Source organism: Ylistrum balloti, unplaced genomic scaffold (assembly GCF_031769215.1).
Source record: "Ylistrum balloti isolate Yb309-2 unplaced genomic scaffold, AGI_CSIRO_Ybal_v1 Utg370314, whole genome shotgun sequence".
Lineage (NCBI taxonomy): Eukaryota > Metazoa > Mollusca > Bivalvia > Pectinida > Pectinidae > Ylistrum > Ylistrum balloti.
This window is the reverse complement of record NW_026782232.1, coordinates 489297-505662: the sequence shown is the minus strand read 5'-3', so window position 1 is coordinate 505662 and position 16366 is coordinate 489297. Positions and strand designations below refer to the sequence as shown.

The following is a 16366-nucleotide window of genomic DNA, read 5'->3' as shown; positions in this document are numbered from 1 at the left end:
GTTGCTGGATTTTTAAAAAGTAATGGTCCCGACAATAAACACGATATGGATGAAACTGTCCAGTTGGAGGAGTATACATCTGTGTAGTTTGTGTCTACTTACTACATCTTAATATCATCAATGTTAATGGTTCAACACTCTGAACAACACCATTATTGATTTGTACTCGGACTTCTATACAATATCGGTCTTCCAATTAATTGTGATAAACAAAAATAATTTACACATTTTTATGGAATGATATTTGACGAAATGTTGATCTAAAATATCTTAAGGTGGATATGTGCTGAAATCATTGATAAATGTATAGGAATAAAAAATCTCTCGTCTTGTCAATTTTCAGATAAGCAAAGACTACCAATCTTAAACAAACAACAATAAATATATTCAGATAAACTTTAATATCCAACTGTCGATATTTAAACTTTCATCTTGATGCCTCTCTTTACACCAGCCCTGATCCCTGATATTTCTCCTGCATAACGGGACATCTCCGTCTTAACCTCGCGGACCTGAAGCATCAATAATAGTAAGTTCATGATAGATAAGTTCTTACCCCTGTTGTTATTACTAGTAACACATCTGGTTTGTAGACAGAAGTGTTTTAAAAGCATGACTGGATTTTGTACAGTTCAAACTGTCTTAATACCTAGTTTTAATGACGATAAACAAGAGGAATCTACATATAGAATATGAGAAAGATCCATCCCTTAATTCTCCGGGAATAGCAATAACAAATTATTACTGCTCAAATCTCCAGAAGACTGCCTATCGGCCATTTTGTGGATCAGTCTAATTTGGACAAAGCACAACTAGAGACCAAGGCAAACTTACATAGGAAATTTGAAGATGATTCATTTAATACTTTTGAGAAAAAGGAATTTAAACAGCCTACAATCTGTTGATGGTAGGCTATTGACTCAAGAAAGAAATTTTTATAATTGACCCCAGACAACATGATCTCGGTAGATGTTTGTCCAGAAATACAAATCAATCTACAATACATGAATTCAGTCAACAAAGCACACACAGCCTTTGAAATAATTTCCACAGAATTTTTGTCTCACTGGTCCTGTTTATTGGACGAGTCGAACATCATGTGATATTGTGACACAAAGTCTGATTCATCAGGTGACATTCACCCAGTCTGACTGGTCATGTGATTTTCACCCACTCTAATGGGTCATGTGACATTCACCCAATCCAGTTGGTTGAATGAAATTACCCCTATCTGACTGGTCATATGATTTTCACCCACCCTATTTGGTCATGTGATATCCTACCAATCCAGTTGGTTGTATGAAATTCACCCAATCTGTCTGGTCATGACATTTTTTCCCACTCCAATGGTAATGTGAAAGTCACCTAGTCTGGCTGATCATGTAACATTCAGTCAAACAAGTCATGTGATTTGCTACGGTTTATAATTTACCTGTCCCTTCCTCCTGATCTTGGCCTTCCTGAACTTGAGCTTGTTTTTCACACGAGGATTCCTTTGTTCTTTCTTCCTCTTGGGAGTCAAGCCCTTATTCTTGGCAATCTTAAACACATAGTCATCATAAATACATTAGAAAATCTAACAGCATTTCACATCAACATTACTGTAAACAAACTTCTCTCATGGCTACTATCTTTCATGATTACAACAATACAACTGGTTCCTGGTGATTCAGATCTGAGACCAGAAATCTCATAGAAATAAATCATTGTCATTGATGGTAACAAGCAGATTCATGGAATCTAAATCCCAGCTTACAAAGATCAAACATCTAAGGCAGCCAAGGTTTGGCTTAAGGATGGTGAAATGAATCCATAAACGGAATTCCCTTGAAATTCCATTGACATTTAGTAGTAAGTCAGAATTGAAGCCCTAAATGAATTATAAATGTAAACAAACAACATTGATAGTCAAAACTCAGGCTGAAGAATTGATTTTCATGATTTCATTTTGATAAAAAATTGTACAAGTAAATCAAACCAAAATGAGTTGATTCACAGTACTGAAGTATATAACATTCCATGCAGTGCTTTGATACTTGTTATTTTTAAACCACTTTAGTATATGAGAAATGCATATGTTTATTACTTATGGACAAATCCGGAATCTTTCTCCGACATCAACCAAAACTACTACTTGTCCTAGTCTAAAATAATTGTAGTATATTGTTATAGTGTTGAAGAGGACAGATGATATTCACAGTATACAATGTCTTTTGTTTTCCTTGGGATAACTGAAGTAAGGGATATATACCTGATAAGTGATGGCTCTCTTGCCTTCCTCATCCTCTTCTCCTTCCTCCATTACGTCTACATCTGGTGCCTCCTCCCCGTCCTCCGCACCACTGGTACCAGATGGAAGAAAGATTATAATTACTTGACTCAATATTAACTTGTATAAAACATACAAAGCAGAGCTGACTTCACTTTTTTCCTTTACCGAATTGCCAGTTTGTCTTGTATAATAACTGATTCTTGTTATTGTGTACCAGGCTATTTTCGTTTCGGGTTATTTTTACTCTGGTAACATTATGCATGATTTCACTACATGAACATTTCACCCTCTGAGGACTATATAAAGAGTAACATATGTATATTAAATGTTCACCCTTAACTTGAATTCTCCCTCCCTTTTCAAGGAAGGAAATTAAACCAGGATGAAAATTTCCCAGTAAACGGTATCATCAAACCAAATATATAACCATACTAATTTTCGATACCTATACTCTGTGCATACCTGTCCATTTCCTCGTTATCTCCGTCCTGTGTCCCCTTCATCATACGGTAGTATACCAGGGCTGCCTTCTCATCCTCAGTCTCATACCTTCCACTTCCAGAATTCTAGATTAAACAAGGTCATCATCATACATTTTAAGATAACACTAAAGTAAGTATTACCAAATTGATCTGATAAGCCTAAATGTAATAATAAGCCCACTCCTATATACTGTTGCATAGCAACAATTTCAACAAATACAATTTTAATATCTTGTGATAAGCCCACCTCTAGCTTTGTGTCAGAAGTAATGTGTTGACCTCCTTAGGTCTTGTAATAAGCCCACCTCTAGCTTTGTGTCAGAAGTAATGTGTTGACCTCCTTAGGTCTTGTGATAAGCCCACCTCTAGCTTTGTGTCAGAAGTAATGTGTTGACATCTTTAAGTCCTTTAATAAGCCCACTCCTAACTTTATGCCAGAGGTAACGTGTTGGCCCAGAGGTCCTATAATAATCCCACTCCTAACTATGTACCAGAGGTAATGTGTTGCCCCTTGAGGTCCTGTAATGTGCCTATCTCTAACTGATTTCAGATTGGTTTTTGATATCTAGCCACAAATGACCAATGCTCTCCAAGATCATACAATCCATTGTTCTGTGTAAGGAGTTTAGCTCTACAACAAACCTTTGTTTTTTCCTTTGTATCATCCTCATCATTGTCATCTGATTCAGACACTAACTGGCTCAGTTTTTTACTTTCCACTCTCTGTCTAGAGAATTTCACCGATTTCCGCCTGTAACATGATAATATTCAATTAAATATGAACTATAGTGGATCAGGAAAAGAGAAATAAGATTTTGTAAGTAATAATAAATGAATGAAATTGAAGGTGAAATGTAGGAGAAACAGGTATTTCAGGATCACTGTAAATTCTACACCTACATATATAGGTAACAGTACATCTGAAAATGATATCCTCACAGGCTTATAACAAAAAATACTTTAACAATAGAATCCAAATGGACATATTTTTTGGTTTGTTTTAATTATTTGTTTGAAACTAATTAATAATATAGATATTACATTTCCAATTTTCAAAGGTACCTGATAAATCCCTGTTTTTTCTCCTCCACTGATGAAAATTCCACTTCCTCTCCTTTCTTTAATCGATCCAAAATATCGGTCATTTCATCCTTTAACTGGACATCAAGTGGCTCAAGCTCTTTCATCAGCTGTCAAAAAAGACATGGCTGTACATAAGTATACAAAGTCAGTCTCAACAGCTAGAAGAAATACTATACATCTTAAAAGTAATGCACAATATACTGAGAATTAGATTATTAAACACCACCTCCTACATTAGCAAATTGCTCAGAATATCAGTTCCAGTTTTCAAAGAAGCCAGATTAGAGTTGTAATACAAGAATCATTGAGAGTCTAGCTGAAAACTCTTCTGACACTATTATCTATTTTCACTGTCTAATATTTCAGCAATTGCATGCCTTTCAATTTTTTTTTTTTTTCTTTTATTATTTTTGTCTTTTTCTGATTACTTAATGAAAATGTATATAAGTATTCATTCTGTCTGCTACAACAAAACCACATTCTTCATACACAATTAAATGGAACTGTTTCCGACACATCTGAAACATTTTACATATAATCAGGTATACATGGTTTAATCAAACCATTAACATACAGCAGTTCTGATGACTTACATTACGGTACTGTACAAGGCGTTTAATCACTGGATGGTTGTGAACTGCAATCTGTTTTGATTTCAGCATCATATAAAAGCTGATGTTGGTACAATAACTGTGTAGAGAGAAAAGTAACATGAATGTATACATTCTTCTCAAAATCAGATACACAGACAGTATTTGTACGGAGGAGATCTTGACATCTTAATCAAGTACAATATTTTACAAATAGTATGTAATATCATTAGTGTATTTACTAAATCGCCCAGAGCAAATGTATAACAAAGACAAGGTTTATAAATCATAACAGCTTCAATTCTCTCGGGATGTTTCAATTTATTTGTTATAAGAGAGTCCCTGAATATTGCCCGATAAATCCGACTATGGGAAAAAGAGTCCCTGAATGTTATTAAAGAAGTTAATTTCTTCATGAAATCTACATCATATATATATATAATATTCAAGGACTCTCTTTCCCATAGTCTGATTTATCGGGCAATATTCAGGGACTCTCTTATAACAAACAAATTGCAATATATATATATATATATATATATATATCGAGAGAGAGAGAGAGAGAGAGAGTCAATATACTATAAATAGACTTGATTATCTCTTACTTCATGTGTAGTTTGGTTTTAGTTTCCACATAATCTCCAGCCTTTCCCTGAATCTTTCCTTCTCGTACCAGTCTCAATAGAGGCATCAACACATCCCTAACCTCTGTCATCTATACAAACAGAATATACAGAGGTCAAATATCTCTTACCTCCATCTATACACACAGAATATACAGAGGTCAAAATATCCCTTACCTCCATCTATACACACAGAATATACAGAGGTCAAAATATCCCTTACCTCCATCTATACACACAGAATATACAGAGGTCAAAATATCCCTTACCTCCATCTATACACACAGAATATACAGAGGTCAAAATATCCCTTACCTCCATCTATACACACAGAATATACAGAGGTCAAATATCTCTTACCTCTGTCATCAGTACACACACAATATACAGAGGTCAAAATACCCCTTACCTCTGTCATCTATACACACAGAATATACAGAGGTCAAAATATCCCTTACCTCTGTCATCTATACACACAGAATATACAGAGGTCAAATATCCCTTACCTCTGTCATCTATACACACAGAATATACAGAGGTCAAAATATCCCTTACCTCTGTCATCTATACACACAGAATATACAGAGGTCAAAATATCCCTTACCTCTGTCATCTATACACACAGAATATACAGAGGTCAAAATATCCCTTACCTCCATCTATACACACAGAATATACAGAGGTCAAAATATCCCTTACCTCCATCTATACACACAGAATATACAGAGGTCAAAATATCCCTTACCTCCATCTATACACACAGAATATACAGAGGTCAAATATCTCTTACCTCTGTCATCTGTACACACACAATATACAGAGGTCAAAATACCCCTTACCTCTGTCATCTATACACACAGAATATACAGAGGTCAAAATATCCCTTACCTCTGTCATCTATACACACAGAATATACAGAGGTCAAAATATCCCTTACCTCCATCTATACACACAGAATATACAGAGGTCAAAATATCCCTTACCTCCATCTATACACACAGAATATACAGAGGTCAAAATATCCCTTACCTCCATCTATACACACAGAATATACAGAGGTCAAATATCTCTTACCTCTGTCATCTGTACACACACAATATACAGAGGTCAAAATACCCCTTACCTCTGTCATCTATACACACAGAATATACAGAGGTCAAAATATCCCTTACCTCTGTCATCTATACACACAGAATATACAGAGGTCAAAATATCCCTTACCTCCATCTATACACACAGAATATACAGAGGTCAAAATATCCCTTACCTGTCATCTATACACACAGAATATACAGAGGTCAAAATATCCCTTACCTCTGTCATCTATACACACAGAATATACAGAGGTCAAAATATCCCTTACCTCCATCTATACACACAGAATATACAGAGGTCAAAATATCCCTTACCTCCATCTATACACACAGAATATACAGAGGTCAAAATATCCCTTACCTCCATCTATACACACAGAATATACAGAGGTCAAATATCTCTTACCTCGGTCATAATTGACAACACAATATACATAGGTCAAAATACCCCTTACCTCTGTCATCTATACACACAGAATATACAGAGGTCAAAATATCCCTTACCTCTGTCATCTATACACACAGAATATACAGAGGTCAAAATATCCCTTACCTCTGTCATCTATACACACAGAATATACAGAGGTCAAAATATCCCTTACCTCCATCTATACACACAGAATATACAGAGGTCAAAATATCCCTTACCTCTGTCATCTATACACACACAATATACAGAGGTCAAAATATCCCTTACCTCTGTCATCTATACACACAGAATATACAGAGGTCAAAATATCCCTTACCTCTGTCATCTATACACACAGAATATACAGAGGTCAAAATATCCCTTACCTCTGTCATCTATACACACAGAATATACAGAGGTCAAAATATCCCTTACCTCTGTCATCTATACACACACAATATACAGAGGTCAAAATACCCCTTACCTCTGTCATCTATACACACAGAATATACAGAGGTCAAAATATCCCTTACCTCTGTCATCTATACACACAGAATATACAGAGGTCAAAATATCCCTTACCTCTGTCATCTATACACACAGAATATACAGAGGTCAAAATATCCCTTACCTCCATCTATACACACAGAATATACAGAGGTCAAATATCCCTTACCTCTGTCATCTATACACACAGAATATACAGAGGTCAAAATATCCCTTACCTCTGTCATCTATACACACAGAATATACAGAGGTCAAAATATCCCTTACCTCTGTCATCTATACACACAGAATATACAGAGGTCAAAATATCCCTTACCTCTGTCATCTATACACACAGAATATACAGAGGTCAAAATATCCCTTACCTCTGTCATCTATACACACAGAATATACAGAGGTCAAAATATCCCTTACCTCTGTCATCTATACACACAGAATATACAGAGGTCAAAATATCCCTTACCTCTGTCATCTATACACACAGAATATACAGAGGTCAAAATATCCCTTACCTCCATCTATACACACAGAATATACAGAGGTCAAAATATCCCTTACCTCCATCTATACACACAGAATATACAGAGGTCAAAATATCCCTTACCTCTGTCATCTATACACACAGAATATACAGAGGTCAAAATATCCCTTACCTCTGTCATCTATACACACAGAATATACAGAGGTCAAAATATCCCTTACCTCTGTCATCTATACACACAGAATATACAGAGGTCAAAATATCCCTTACCTCCATCTATACACACAGAATATACAGAGGTCAAAATATCCCTTACCTCCATCTATACACACAGAATATACAGAGGTCAAAATATCCCTTACCTCCATCTATACACACAGAATATACAGAGGTCAAATATCTCTTACCTCTGTCATCTGTACACACACAATATACAGAGGTCAAAATACCCCTTACCTCTGTCATCTATACACACAGAATATACAGAGGTCAAAATATCCCTTACCTCTGTCATCTATACACACAGAATATACAGAGGTCAAAATATCCCTTACCTCTGTCATCTATACACACAGAATATACAGAGGTCAAAATATCCCTTACCTCTGTCATCTATACACACAGAATATACAGAGGTCAAAATATCCCTTACCTCTGTCATCTATACACACAGAATATACAGAGGTCAAAATATCCCTTACCTCTGTCATCTATACACACAGAATATACAGAGGTCAAATATCCCTTACCTCTGTCATCTATACACACAGAATATACAGAGGTCAAAATATCCCTTCCCTGTCATCTATACACACAGAATATACAGAGGTCAAAATATCCCTTACCTCTGTCATCTATACACACAGAATATACAGAGGTCAAAAACATTATACATGATTTAATGTTTTTAATTTGGTTTGATTTGTTATTAAATATTCCAGTGTAATGAACCGACACTTCAACAACAACAGGTAACTTCATCCTTAACTTCTGTAACAATGTCTCCACACTAACTCACTACCAACATGAGCAGAATGCCTTTAGATAATACAACATAGGATATGCTGAGTGGCCATTAATACATACCTTGGACTTGTAATCATCTATCAAAGTCAGCAGTTCTGGTGATTCCTTCTTCAAAAGCTACAAAACCCAAGGAATTTTATAAATATTTATGTTTATATAAAAACAAACAAAAATGCTCCGCACAAACAAGAGGCTCCCAGGGCCTTAACAGTCACCGGAGTCACAATGTTTCTTTTAACATGTTAAAGAAGTAATTTTTTGAAAAAAAGTAATATAACGTTGACTATATTGTACATATAATGCAAATGTAAATTATGTATACATTAACTGCTGTCCCATCTTAAGGCTTCTAACCAATTCTGAATTAAAAGAAATTAGTCATGATTTGAATTTCTCTCATAAAATCTTTCATCCAGGAACAGCTGTACCTGTGATGTATACATCATATATCTGTGATGGTTACATCATGTACCTGTGATGTTTATATCATGTACCTGTGATGTTTATATCAATTATCTGTGATGGTTACATCATGTACCTGTGATGTTTATATCATGTACCTGTGATGTTTATATCAATTATCTGTGATGGTTACATCATATATCTGTGATGTTTATATCATGTACCTGTGATGTTTATATCATGTACCTGTGATGGTTACATCATGTACCTGTGATGTTTATATCGTGTACCTGTGATGTTTATATCAATTATCTGTAATGTTTACATCATGTACCTGTAATGTTTACATCATGCACCTGTGAGGGCTGTGATGTTTATATCAATTATCTGTAATGTTTACATCATGTACCTGTAATGTTTACATCATGCACCTGTAAGGGCTGTGATGTTTATATCAATTATCTGTAATGTTTACATCATGTACCTGTAATGTTTACATCATGTACCTGTGATGTTTATATCATGTACCTGTGATGTCTATATCATGTACCTGTGATGTTTATATCATGTACCTGTGATGTTTATATCATGTACCTGTGATGTTTACATCATGTACCTGTGATGTTTATATCGTGTACCTGTGATGTTTATATCAATTATCTGTAATGTTTACATCATGTACCTGTAATGTTTACATCATGCACCTGTGAGGGCTGTGATGTTTATATCAATTATCTGTAATGTTTACATCATGTACCTGTAATGTTTACATCATGCACCTGTGAGGGCTGTGATGTTTATATCAATTATCTGTAATGTTTACATCATGTACCTGTAATGTTTACATCATGCACCTGTGATGTTTATATCGTGTACCTGTGATGTTTATATCAATTATCTGTAATGTTTACATCATGTACCTGTAATGTATACATCATATACCTGTGATGTGTATATCATGTACCTTTATATCATGTTAATGTAATGTATACATCATGTACCTGTAACTTCTCTTTCTTTGACAGTTTAGATAAATCCTTTGTAATCTTTTCCTCTTCAGCTTCCACAACTTTCTTTTCCTGTAGTAAGTATAACAACAACATGGTAACATACAATAGATTGCTTGAACTAAAGATTTAGCTATCTCTGCCCTTCATAAATATAGGATATTACACAAATTCTCAATTTCATGGGAGATTACCTGCTAATGTAATGAATCAAAAGAGGTTTTCTTTTCACAGTACCTATCAAGATAAGCCCAAAAACAGACAGCTCAAAAAAAAAACTTTATATACTTTACAATTTCACAACAAGTTTTTCAAACTTATATTAATCACTCTTGGCCCAGATGAAAGTGCTTGTGAAGTCAAGGAACCAAACCCTTACCATATAATGCTCAATTCTTTGGAAAAGCAGACAATATGATGATAACATGTGGGTACCATATCAAGCGGGCCCTAACTATGGTGATAATTTTCATAGACATGAGGGACTGTCGAATGACTTGTCAAAACAACCCTCTGTCACTGTGTTCACTCTACATATGTACCTTGAACATTAAAGTTCTGTTATACTGAGTTCATCCTATAAATGTACCTTGAACATGTCCAGTCCAAAGTCCTGATCATCCAGTTCAGCATTGATACGTTTTTGTAGTGCTAATGCCTCTTTCTCCTCCAAAGCTGCAGCGCCTTCTTCATCTTCAGATCCAGAAAGGTCTATAAAACCAGACTTCAGATTTAGTATGGAAATATTGAACTGTTAACAACCGATTAATTTGAAAAATCTTTGCTAATAAAAAACAAAGAACTGTGTGAAGCAGTATTTAATAAATCGATGCTTTGAATTGAAGCATTATCTAACTTCAAACTTTTTCCTGATTTTTAAAGACTCATATGGAAAGTCAAAAGTGAAAACTGACCATTAACAAAACTGACAATTAACAAAACTGACAATTAACAAAACAAATGTGGAAATCTGACTGAACTATCAGATGATGAATATTTGTAACTCCAGAGACAGTACATTTCAATTATATTTATAACATTTCACCTATTTAGATACTACATCAACATGACATTTGTTCCATGAACTTTGACCTTTGATCCTTATCAATCATCATATTTAAAGTGGTAACCTACCAACATCATCATCACTAAAATCAGCATTGTAGTAATCAGACACCTTTTTGCCGTAAGTTGTGTGATCTGGCTCCCCTGTAAGAAGTAAAGATTCAACATAAGTAAGTCCTTAACCTGAAAATTTCATTGTAAGTACTGGATGAATATTTATAAAATATTTCACTCTTAAGTGAACATAACAAAGATTTGTCAACAACACCGGAGAACATACAGCTCACATATGTATGATAAATTTCGGGCAAATAGAAATTTACCCCTATTTCTGACAATTACCAGGTATATTAATCCTTCAACTACTTAATTATCAAATGGGCAGAGCCATTAGTGAATTAATATTGCTTGTAAACACTCATTAAAGAACTTTTATCAAATTTTAAGGTCGGACGCCACCATCGCTGGGTTGACTACATCAGCTCTCCTAATCTTTGAACTGGTGAGCTAAGGATGTTATGAAGATTCTTTTAAGAATTAACCAAAAATTTATCAAAAGGAAAAACCAACAGTAAACTGTGTTTAACGTTCCTGACTACAAATTATTGAACTTGTTCCTACAACATACCTTCTTCATCCTGATCTTCCAGGTCACTTCCCATATCACTCTTCTTCCTGTTCAGCTTCATCCTTCGCAACTGTTTCTTGTAAACTTTGAGGTCATCGTCACTGAGAAGGTCATCGTCACTGTCTCCACCAACACCCAGAACTTCATCCTGTGAAACAGTAAATAAAACATACACAACAAATTGACAAAAATAGCAGCAACCTAGATATCAAAGTTTAAATGATCTCTGTTACTTTACAAATTGTATGTACAATATACAGGGACTTCTAAACCAGCACTTGTTCCATACCTGTTTTTCCCACAGCTACAATCGGACAAAGAAATGTGTAGCTAATCCCAAAAACAAGACTTTACAAAGCCAAAAGTTTTTTGTGAGTATGGACTTTTTTAAAAAGTCAAACAGAGATTAAAGTAAAATGTACATGTATCATTAATTTGATCTCTTTTTATGTTTTCAATACTACTTTTTGTTGACCTAACAGAAAATCAATTTGCTTTCTCTACCTCTTAAAAATCACCTCTTCATTTAATTGTAATCAAGATTAAGTCTGGTAAATATGGAGGCTGTCATTGTCTCATCATCATGTCTGTTTGTTTAGGATGCTTTGCATGCTTTTTACAGTGTATAAAAGTCATCAACCAGCTTGAATTGATTTGAAAGTTTGAAAGATTTTGAAGTGAAAATAAAACTCCATCACATTACACTATCATTGATGATTCCATAATGTCACATTGCTAACCATTTCCTCTGTATCCATAATTAGTATCTCAGCACTTTGTTGACATTCATATTGAAAAAAAAATATACATTACATATTGATGAATCTTTACCATTTGATAGCTCTCAAAATTGCAACAATGTGCATTTGCAAAATATAAGCAACCAAGAGAATAAAAAGACTTTTGTAACGATGATGGTTTATCATCTACATGACTCTGTCTGTATATATATATACCCACAATTTTCACTCAATACATGTGGCAATGGCATTCATATCAAGGATGAATCCCACAGTTATCAGGCTATCTGAGGATGATATGTAGAATATACTTATAATATTACTCCACTGATAGTACCTCACTCTCTGAGTACATGTCATCATCATCATTCTGCACTCCTTGGTCCAGTAACATCTGCAAAACAAACAGCAGTGAGCACATATTCTGTAAGTATGTTTTAGATAGGTTGAGGATAGGTTTGCTACTTTTTAAAAACTAATGAAGTAAAAATTTTAATGTCTTCAACAAATTTAGTGATTTAATTTCCATCTCTAGGAAGTGTTCATATTTCAAAGACAAATATTCATGAACATCATAGTTCAGTTGTTACATACCAAAAGCCTTTTGATCTCATTATACTACCACATTTCAAATCAAGATTTCAGAATGAGTGTAAGCTAAATATTGTTTATTGATTTAATGACATTACAACATTGTTAAGAAAGCCAGCAACTGAGGAATAGCGACATATATCGACCACAGTTTGAGCTCGGAGTATTTCAGATGATAAGTTGTCCTTCACATTCTCCATCCTTTTTCCATCAACTTTGTAACATTAACTCAAAATCATAGCTTAGAACAACATATAGCTACCTTTTCTCTTTGCAAGTGGAAATTATCAACATCATCATAGAAGTAGTCATCTTCTTCCTGGTCTGGCTCTGGTTCATTTTCATATCGGCGCTCATCATCAGACCCATACACCAGTGCTGCCACCTGTACCCTCCCTTTACCTCTGAAACAAACATGGAATCCAGCATTTCATTGGCAGCAAACAAAGCGTGAATTAAAATCAGAGAATTCTAATGCTTAAGTCAAAATTAACAGACATTGATCAAGTGAACCTGTAATCAAGCTAGTTTGTATATCAAGACATAATCATTTCATGAGTGGTAGGCGTTGGCAAACAAATTGGAACATGATATCTCAATGCAGCATAATTTTGTAGAGTCACAGATAACACGAGACGCCCCGACTTTTCATATCCTTTAAAGGAAGATCTTTTGAAACCATTTTTTCAACATTCTTCCCTGAATAACACAAGACTTTATCAGTTTATATAGTAATAATTCATGTACGTATCATGTATGTAATTGCTATGGTGTAACCTTGCCAAAGTTAGTTTATCAGGTTGAGCACACTCTGGTATATACATGTACATACACATAACGGTCCTGCATTTGTGTGAAATCTACTGATGTGAGTAATACATACAAGAACTAGACGACTGATTTTTTTTACTTTTTCTGTAAAAATACACTGCTGAAATGTTTATCGAGTCTTGTTAACATCATTTCAAATTATCCAGTATTTGAGTGACAAGTTTATTACTCAAAAGCAGTAACTGTCACTAAAATTCAGGACCATTACACATACACAAACTTCTACCCAACTTGTTAATTATGGGTCCATTAACAGCCCATGAAATATATTGCAAGTCACGTCCACAAATGGCGATTGCCTCCCCTTATAAGAAATGTGATGTATAGCACTGAACTGTTTCAAATGCTTCACAGCTTTATCTTATCCAATTGACAAGCATACAGCTCTTGAATGGAAACTGTAAGGAGTACAACTCTTAAAGCTTTTGACCATGATTTTTCATAATGCAATATTTAAGACTAAACCACAAAAGCTGGCCTCATCCCCTTTAGCTCAGTCTGGTGAATATGTATATTCATGAATGTGAAACGAGGTCATTTGACATGTGACATCAAAGTTTAACTTTACCTAAAAAGAGACTACAACACATGTCACGGCTTTATTCATTTACAAATGTTCCAAATTTTGTAGGGAAGCAACAGTTGGACAAGACTATATGCACTTACATGAATGACCTCGTCGGAGATGATTCATATACTATATCTAAAATAACTAGTTCATTGTTACTTTAATCTGGCATGAAATTGGGTAAATGTCATAAAAGTGCCATGTTTGATTGTTACACAACATCCATTATTGTGTCTCAGCATTCTGTATGGCTATGGGATACACATTTATTAACAACACCTCAGAATCAAACTGACGACCAATCAAATAAAATCAAATATCTTAGGAACATAACTAAATCATATTGATATCCTCAGTCATCAGTTAAGTGATACATTTCAAAATCAGATCAAGCTCATTATCATTTTTTTTTTTTTTTCGTCATAACTGAAAGTGATCAGAAAACTATAGAGCCATCTTTGTTCAAATGTACTAAAACAGACGACAGTGACACTGAATGAAGTCTATAATTTGTGGTACTGTTTACTTTCTTGTATGTGATCAACTAAATGTGTTAAATGGTATTTTTGTCTTTTATGAACTTGTTATAATCCCAATATTTATACAAAATTTGACTGAAGTCGGACGAGGGACATTGTCAAACGCCCAAAAGAGATTACAGTTGGATAACCGTGATCCAGACCTGCTATACAACGAATACTCAGCGTAATGTACATTAAATATTGTAAAAGATATCATTTATATGGTCAAATCCTTCTGTATAAGACACATGCCTAAATGATATATCAGTTTTGATAGCACGGCAAAAGTAATTTTATTTTTCATGTACAATTACAACCATAGCCGTGACTTAGATGAAAAATTAGTTGCTGAACGTGCACGTGGAAGTCGGTGTATTACGACGATTTCTGCGCTAAAAATTCATTTAAATGACTGACGAAGACTATCATGATTGTGTCACTTATTCTTTCGCTATCATACTTACTTTTTAGGCATATTGCTCCTGAGAAATCAGTTAGCAGAAATTGGTGTTTATTTCACACCGAAACCACGTTGTGTAGAATCGGATTGCCTCGCTCTTTTAGCATGGAGACATGATATTCACAGATGTGCATCGAAAGGGTTCTATGTAGGTAGCACACCACTAAAATATGAACAGACACGGAGGAAGTACAGAAAAGCAATTCATTATTTAGTGACTTAATTTCTCACAGAATTTTATCAAACATTATTAAAAGTTCAGCTATTACAAAATATCGCATTCGTTCAATGTTCGATATTGTCTCTTTTCCGGATTTGGTTTGTTTTGTAATTTGTATACTCAAAGGGTGACTGACGCTAATTGAGATGCTAATAGCCAATGACTAGCTATATATAGGTGTACCCCCTACAAGAAATAAGAAGAAAAAAGAAATAAGGGTGGTTTAGCAAATACTTTGCGTTTAGGATGATCTGGCAAATAATTTGTTGTGTGAAAATTATTTTTTTGCAACGTATTTGCGTAAAGACAGCTTTAATTTCGGACCACATATTGATAATTAAATGAGGATTAATATGAGAAAGCGTTGATAATTAATCTTTTAGGTCATCATGTGGTGATTTATTCGATTGCAGGTTTTCAAGTGCACCAAACCTTTTTTTTTATTTTGATTTTTTTTTTTTGTTGTTGTTTTTGTTTTTTTACATTTCATTTATTATTATTATTTAAATGTTTCTACAAATAATAATCTGTATACTTTCTGCTTTGTTTGTGGTATATGCATTGTGGAAAATCTTAAATGATTTTGCACTTGATTTGATTGCATGTCACATACATTACATATTTCAAAAATAAAATAAAAGTTATGTAGCCAAATTTCAATGCTCTTTCAATCTTGCTCGCTGCTAGAAATGACTTTTAGTCAATTATATATGTCTAATCCGTACATTGAAGACATAAAGCTACCTGAAGCTGAGTACGGTATGAA

At 34.4% G+C, this 16366-nt stretch overlaps 1 protein-coding gene across 1 annotated transcript; it reads right to left on the bottom strand.

Moving 5' to 3' along the window:
- Positions 1 to 380: 380 nt before the first annotated feature.
- On the bottom strand, positions 381 to 15456 carry LOC132553296 (something about silencing protein 10-like). The gene is made up of 16 exons (XM_060217527.1): positions 15385 to 15456; positions 13263 to 13404; positions 12747 to 12803; positions 11670 to 11817; positions 11111 to 11185; positions 10566 to 10687; positions 9971 to 10048; positions 8628 to 8684; positions 5033 to 5142; positions 4431 to 4527; positions 3817 to 3944; positions 3397 to 3505; positions 2735 to 2838; positions 2252 to 2342; positions 1433 to 1540; positions 381 to 512 (listed from the first exon to the last, which is right to left on the bottom strand). Exons 1-16 carry the CDS (start codon positions 15393 to 15395, stop codon positions 420 to 422), a joined length of 1530 nt encoding a protein of 509 aa, XP_060073510.1. The 5' UTR covers positions 15396 to 15456; the 3' UTR covers positions 381 to 419.
- Positions 15457 to 16366: the final 910 nt, after the last annotated feature.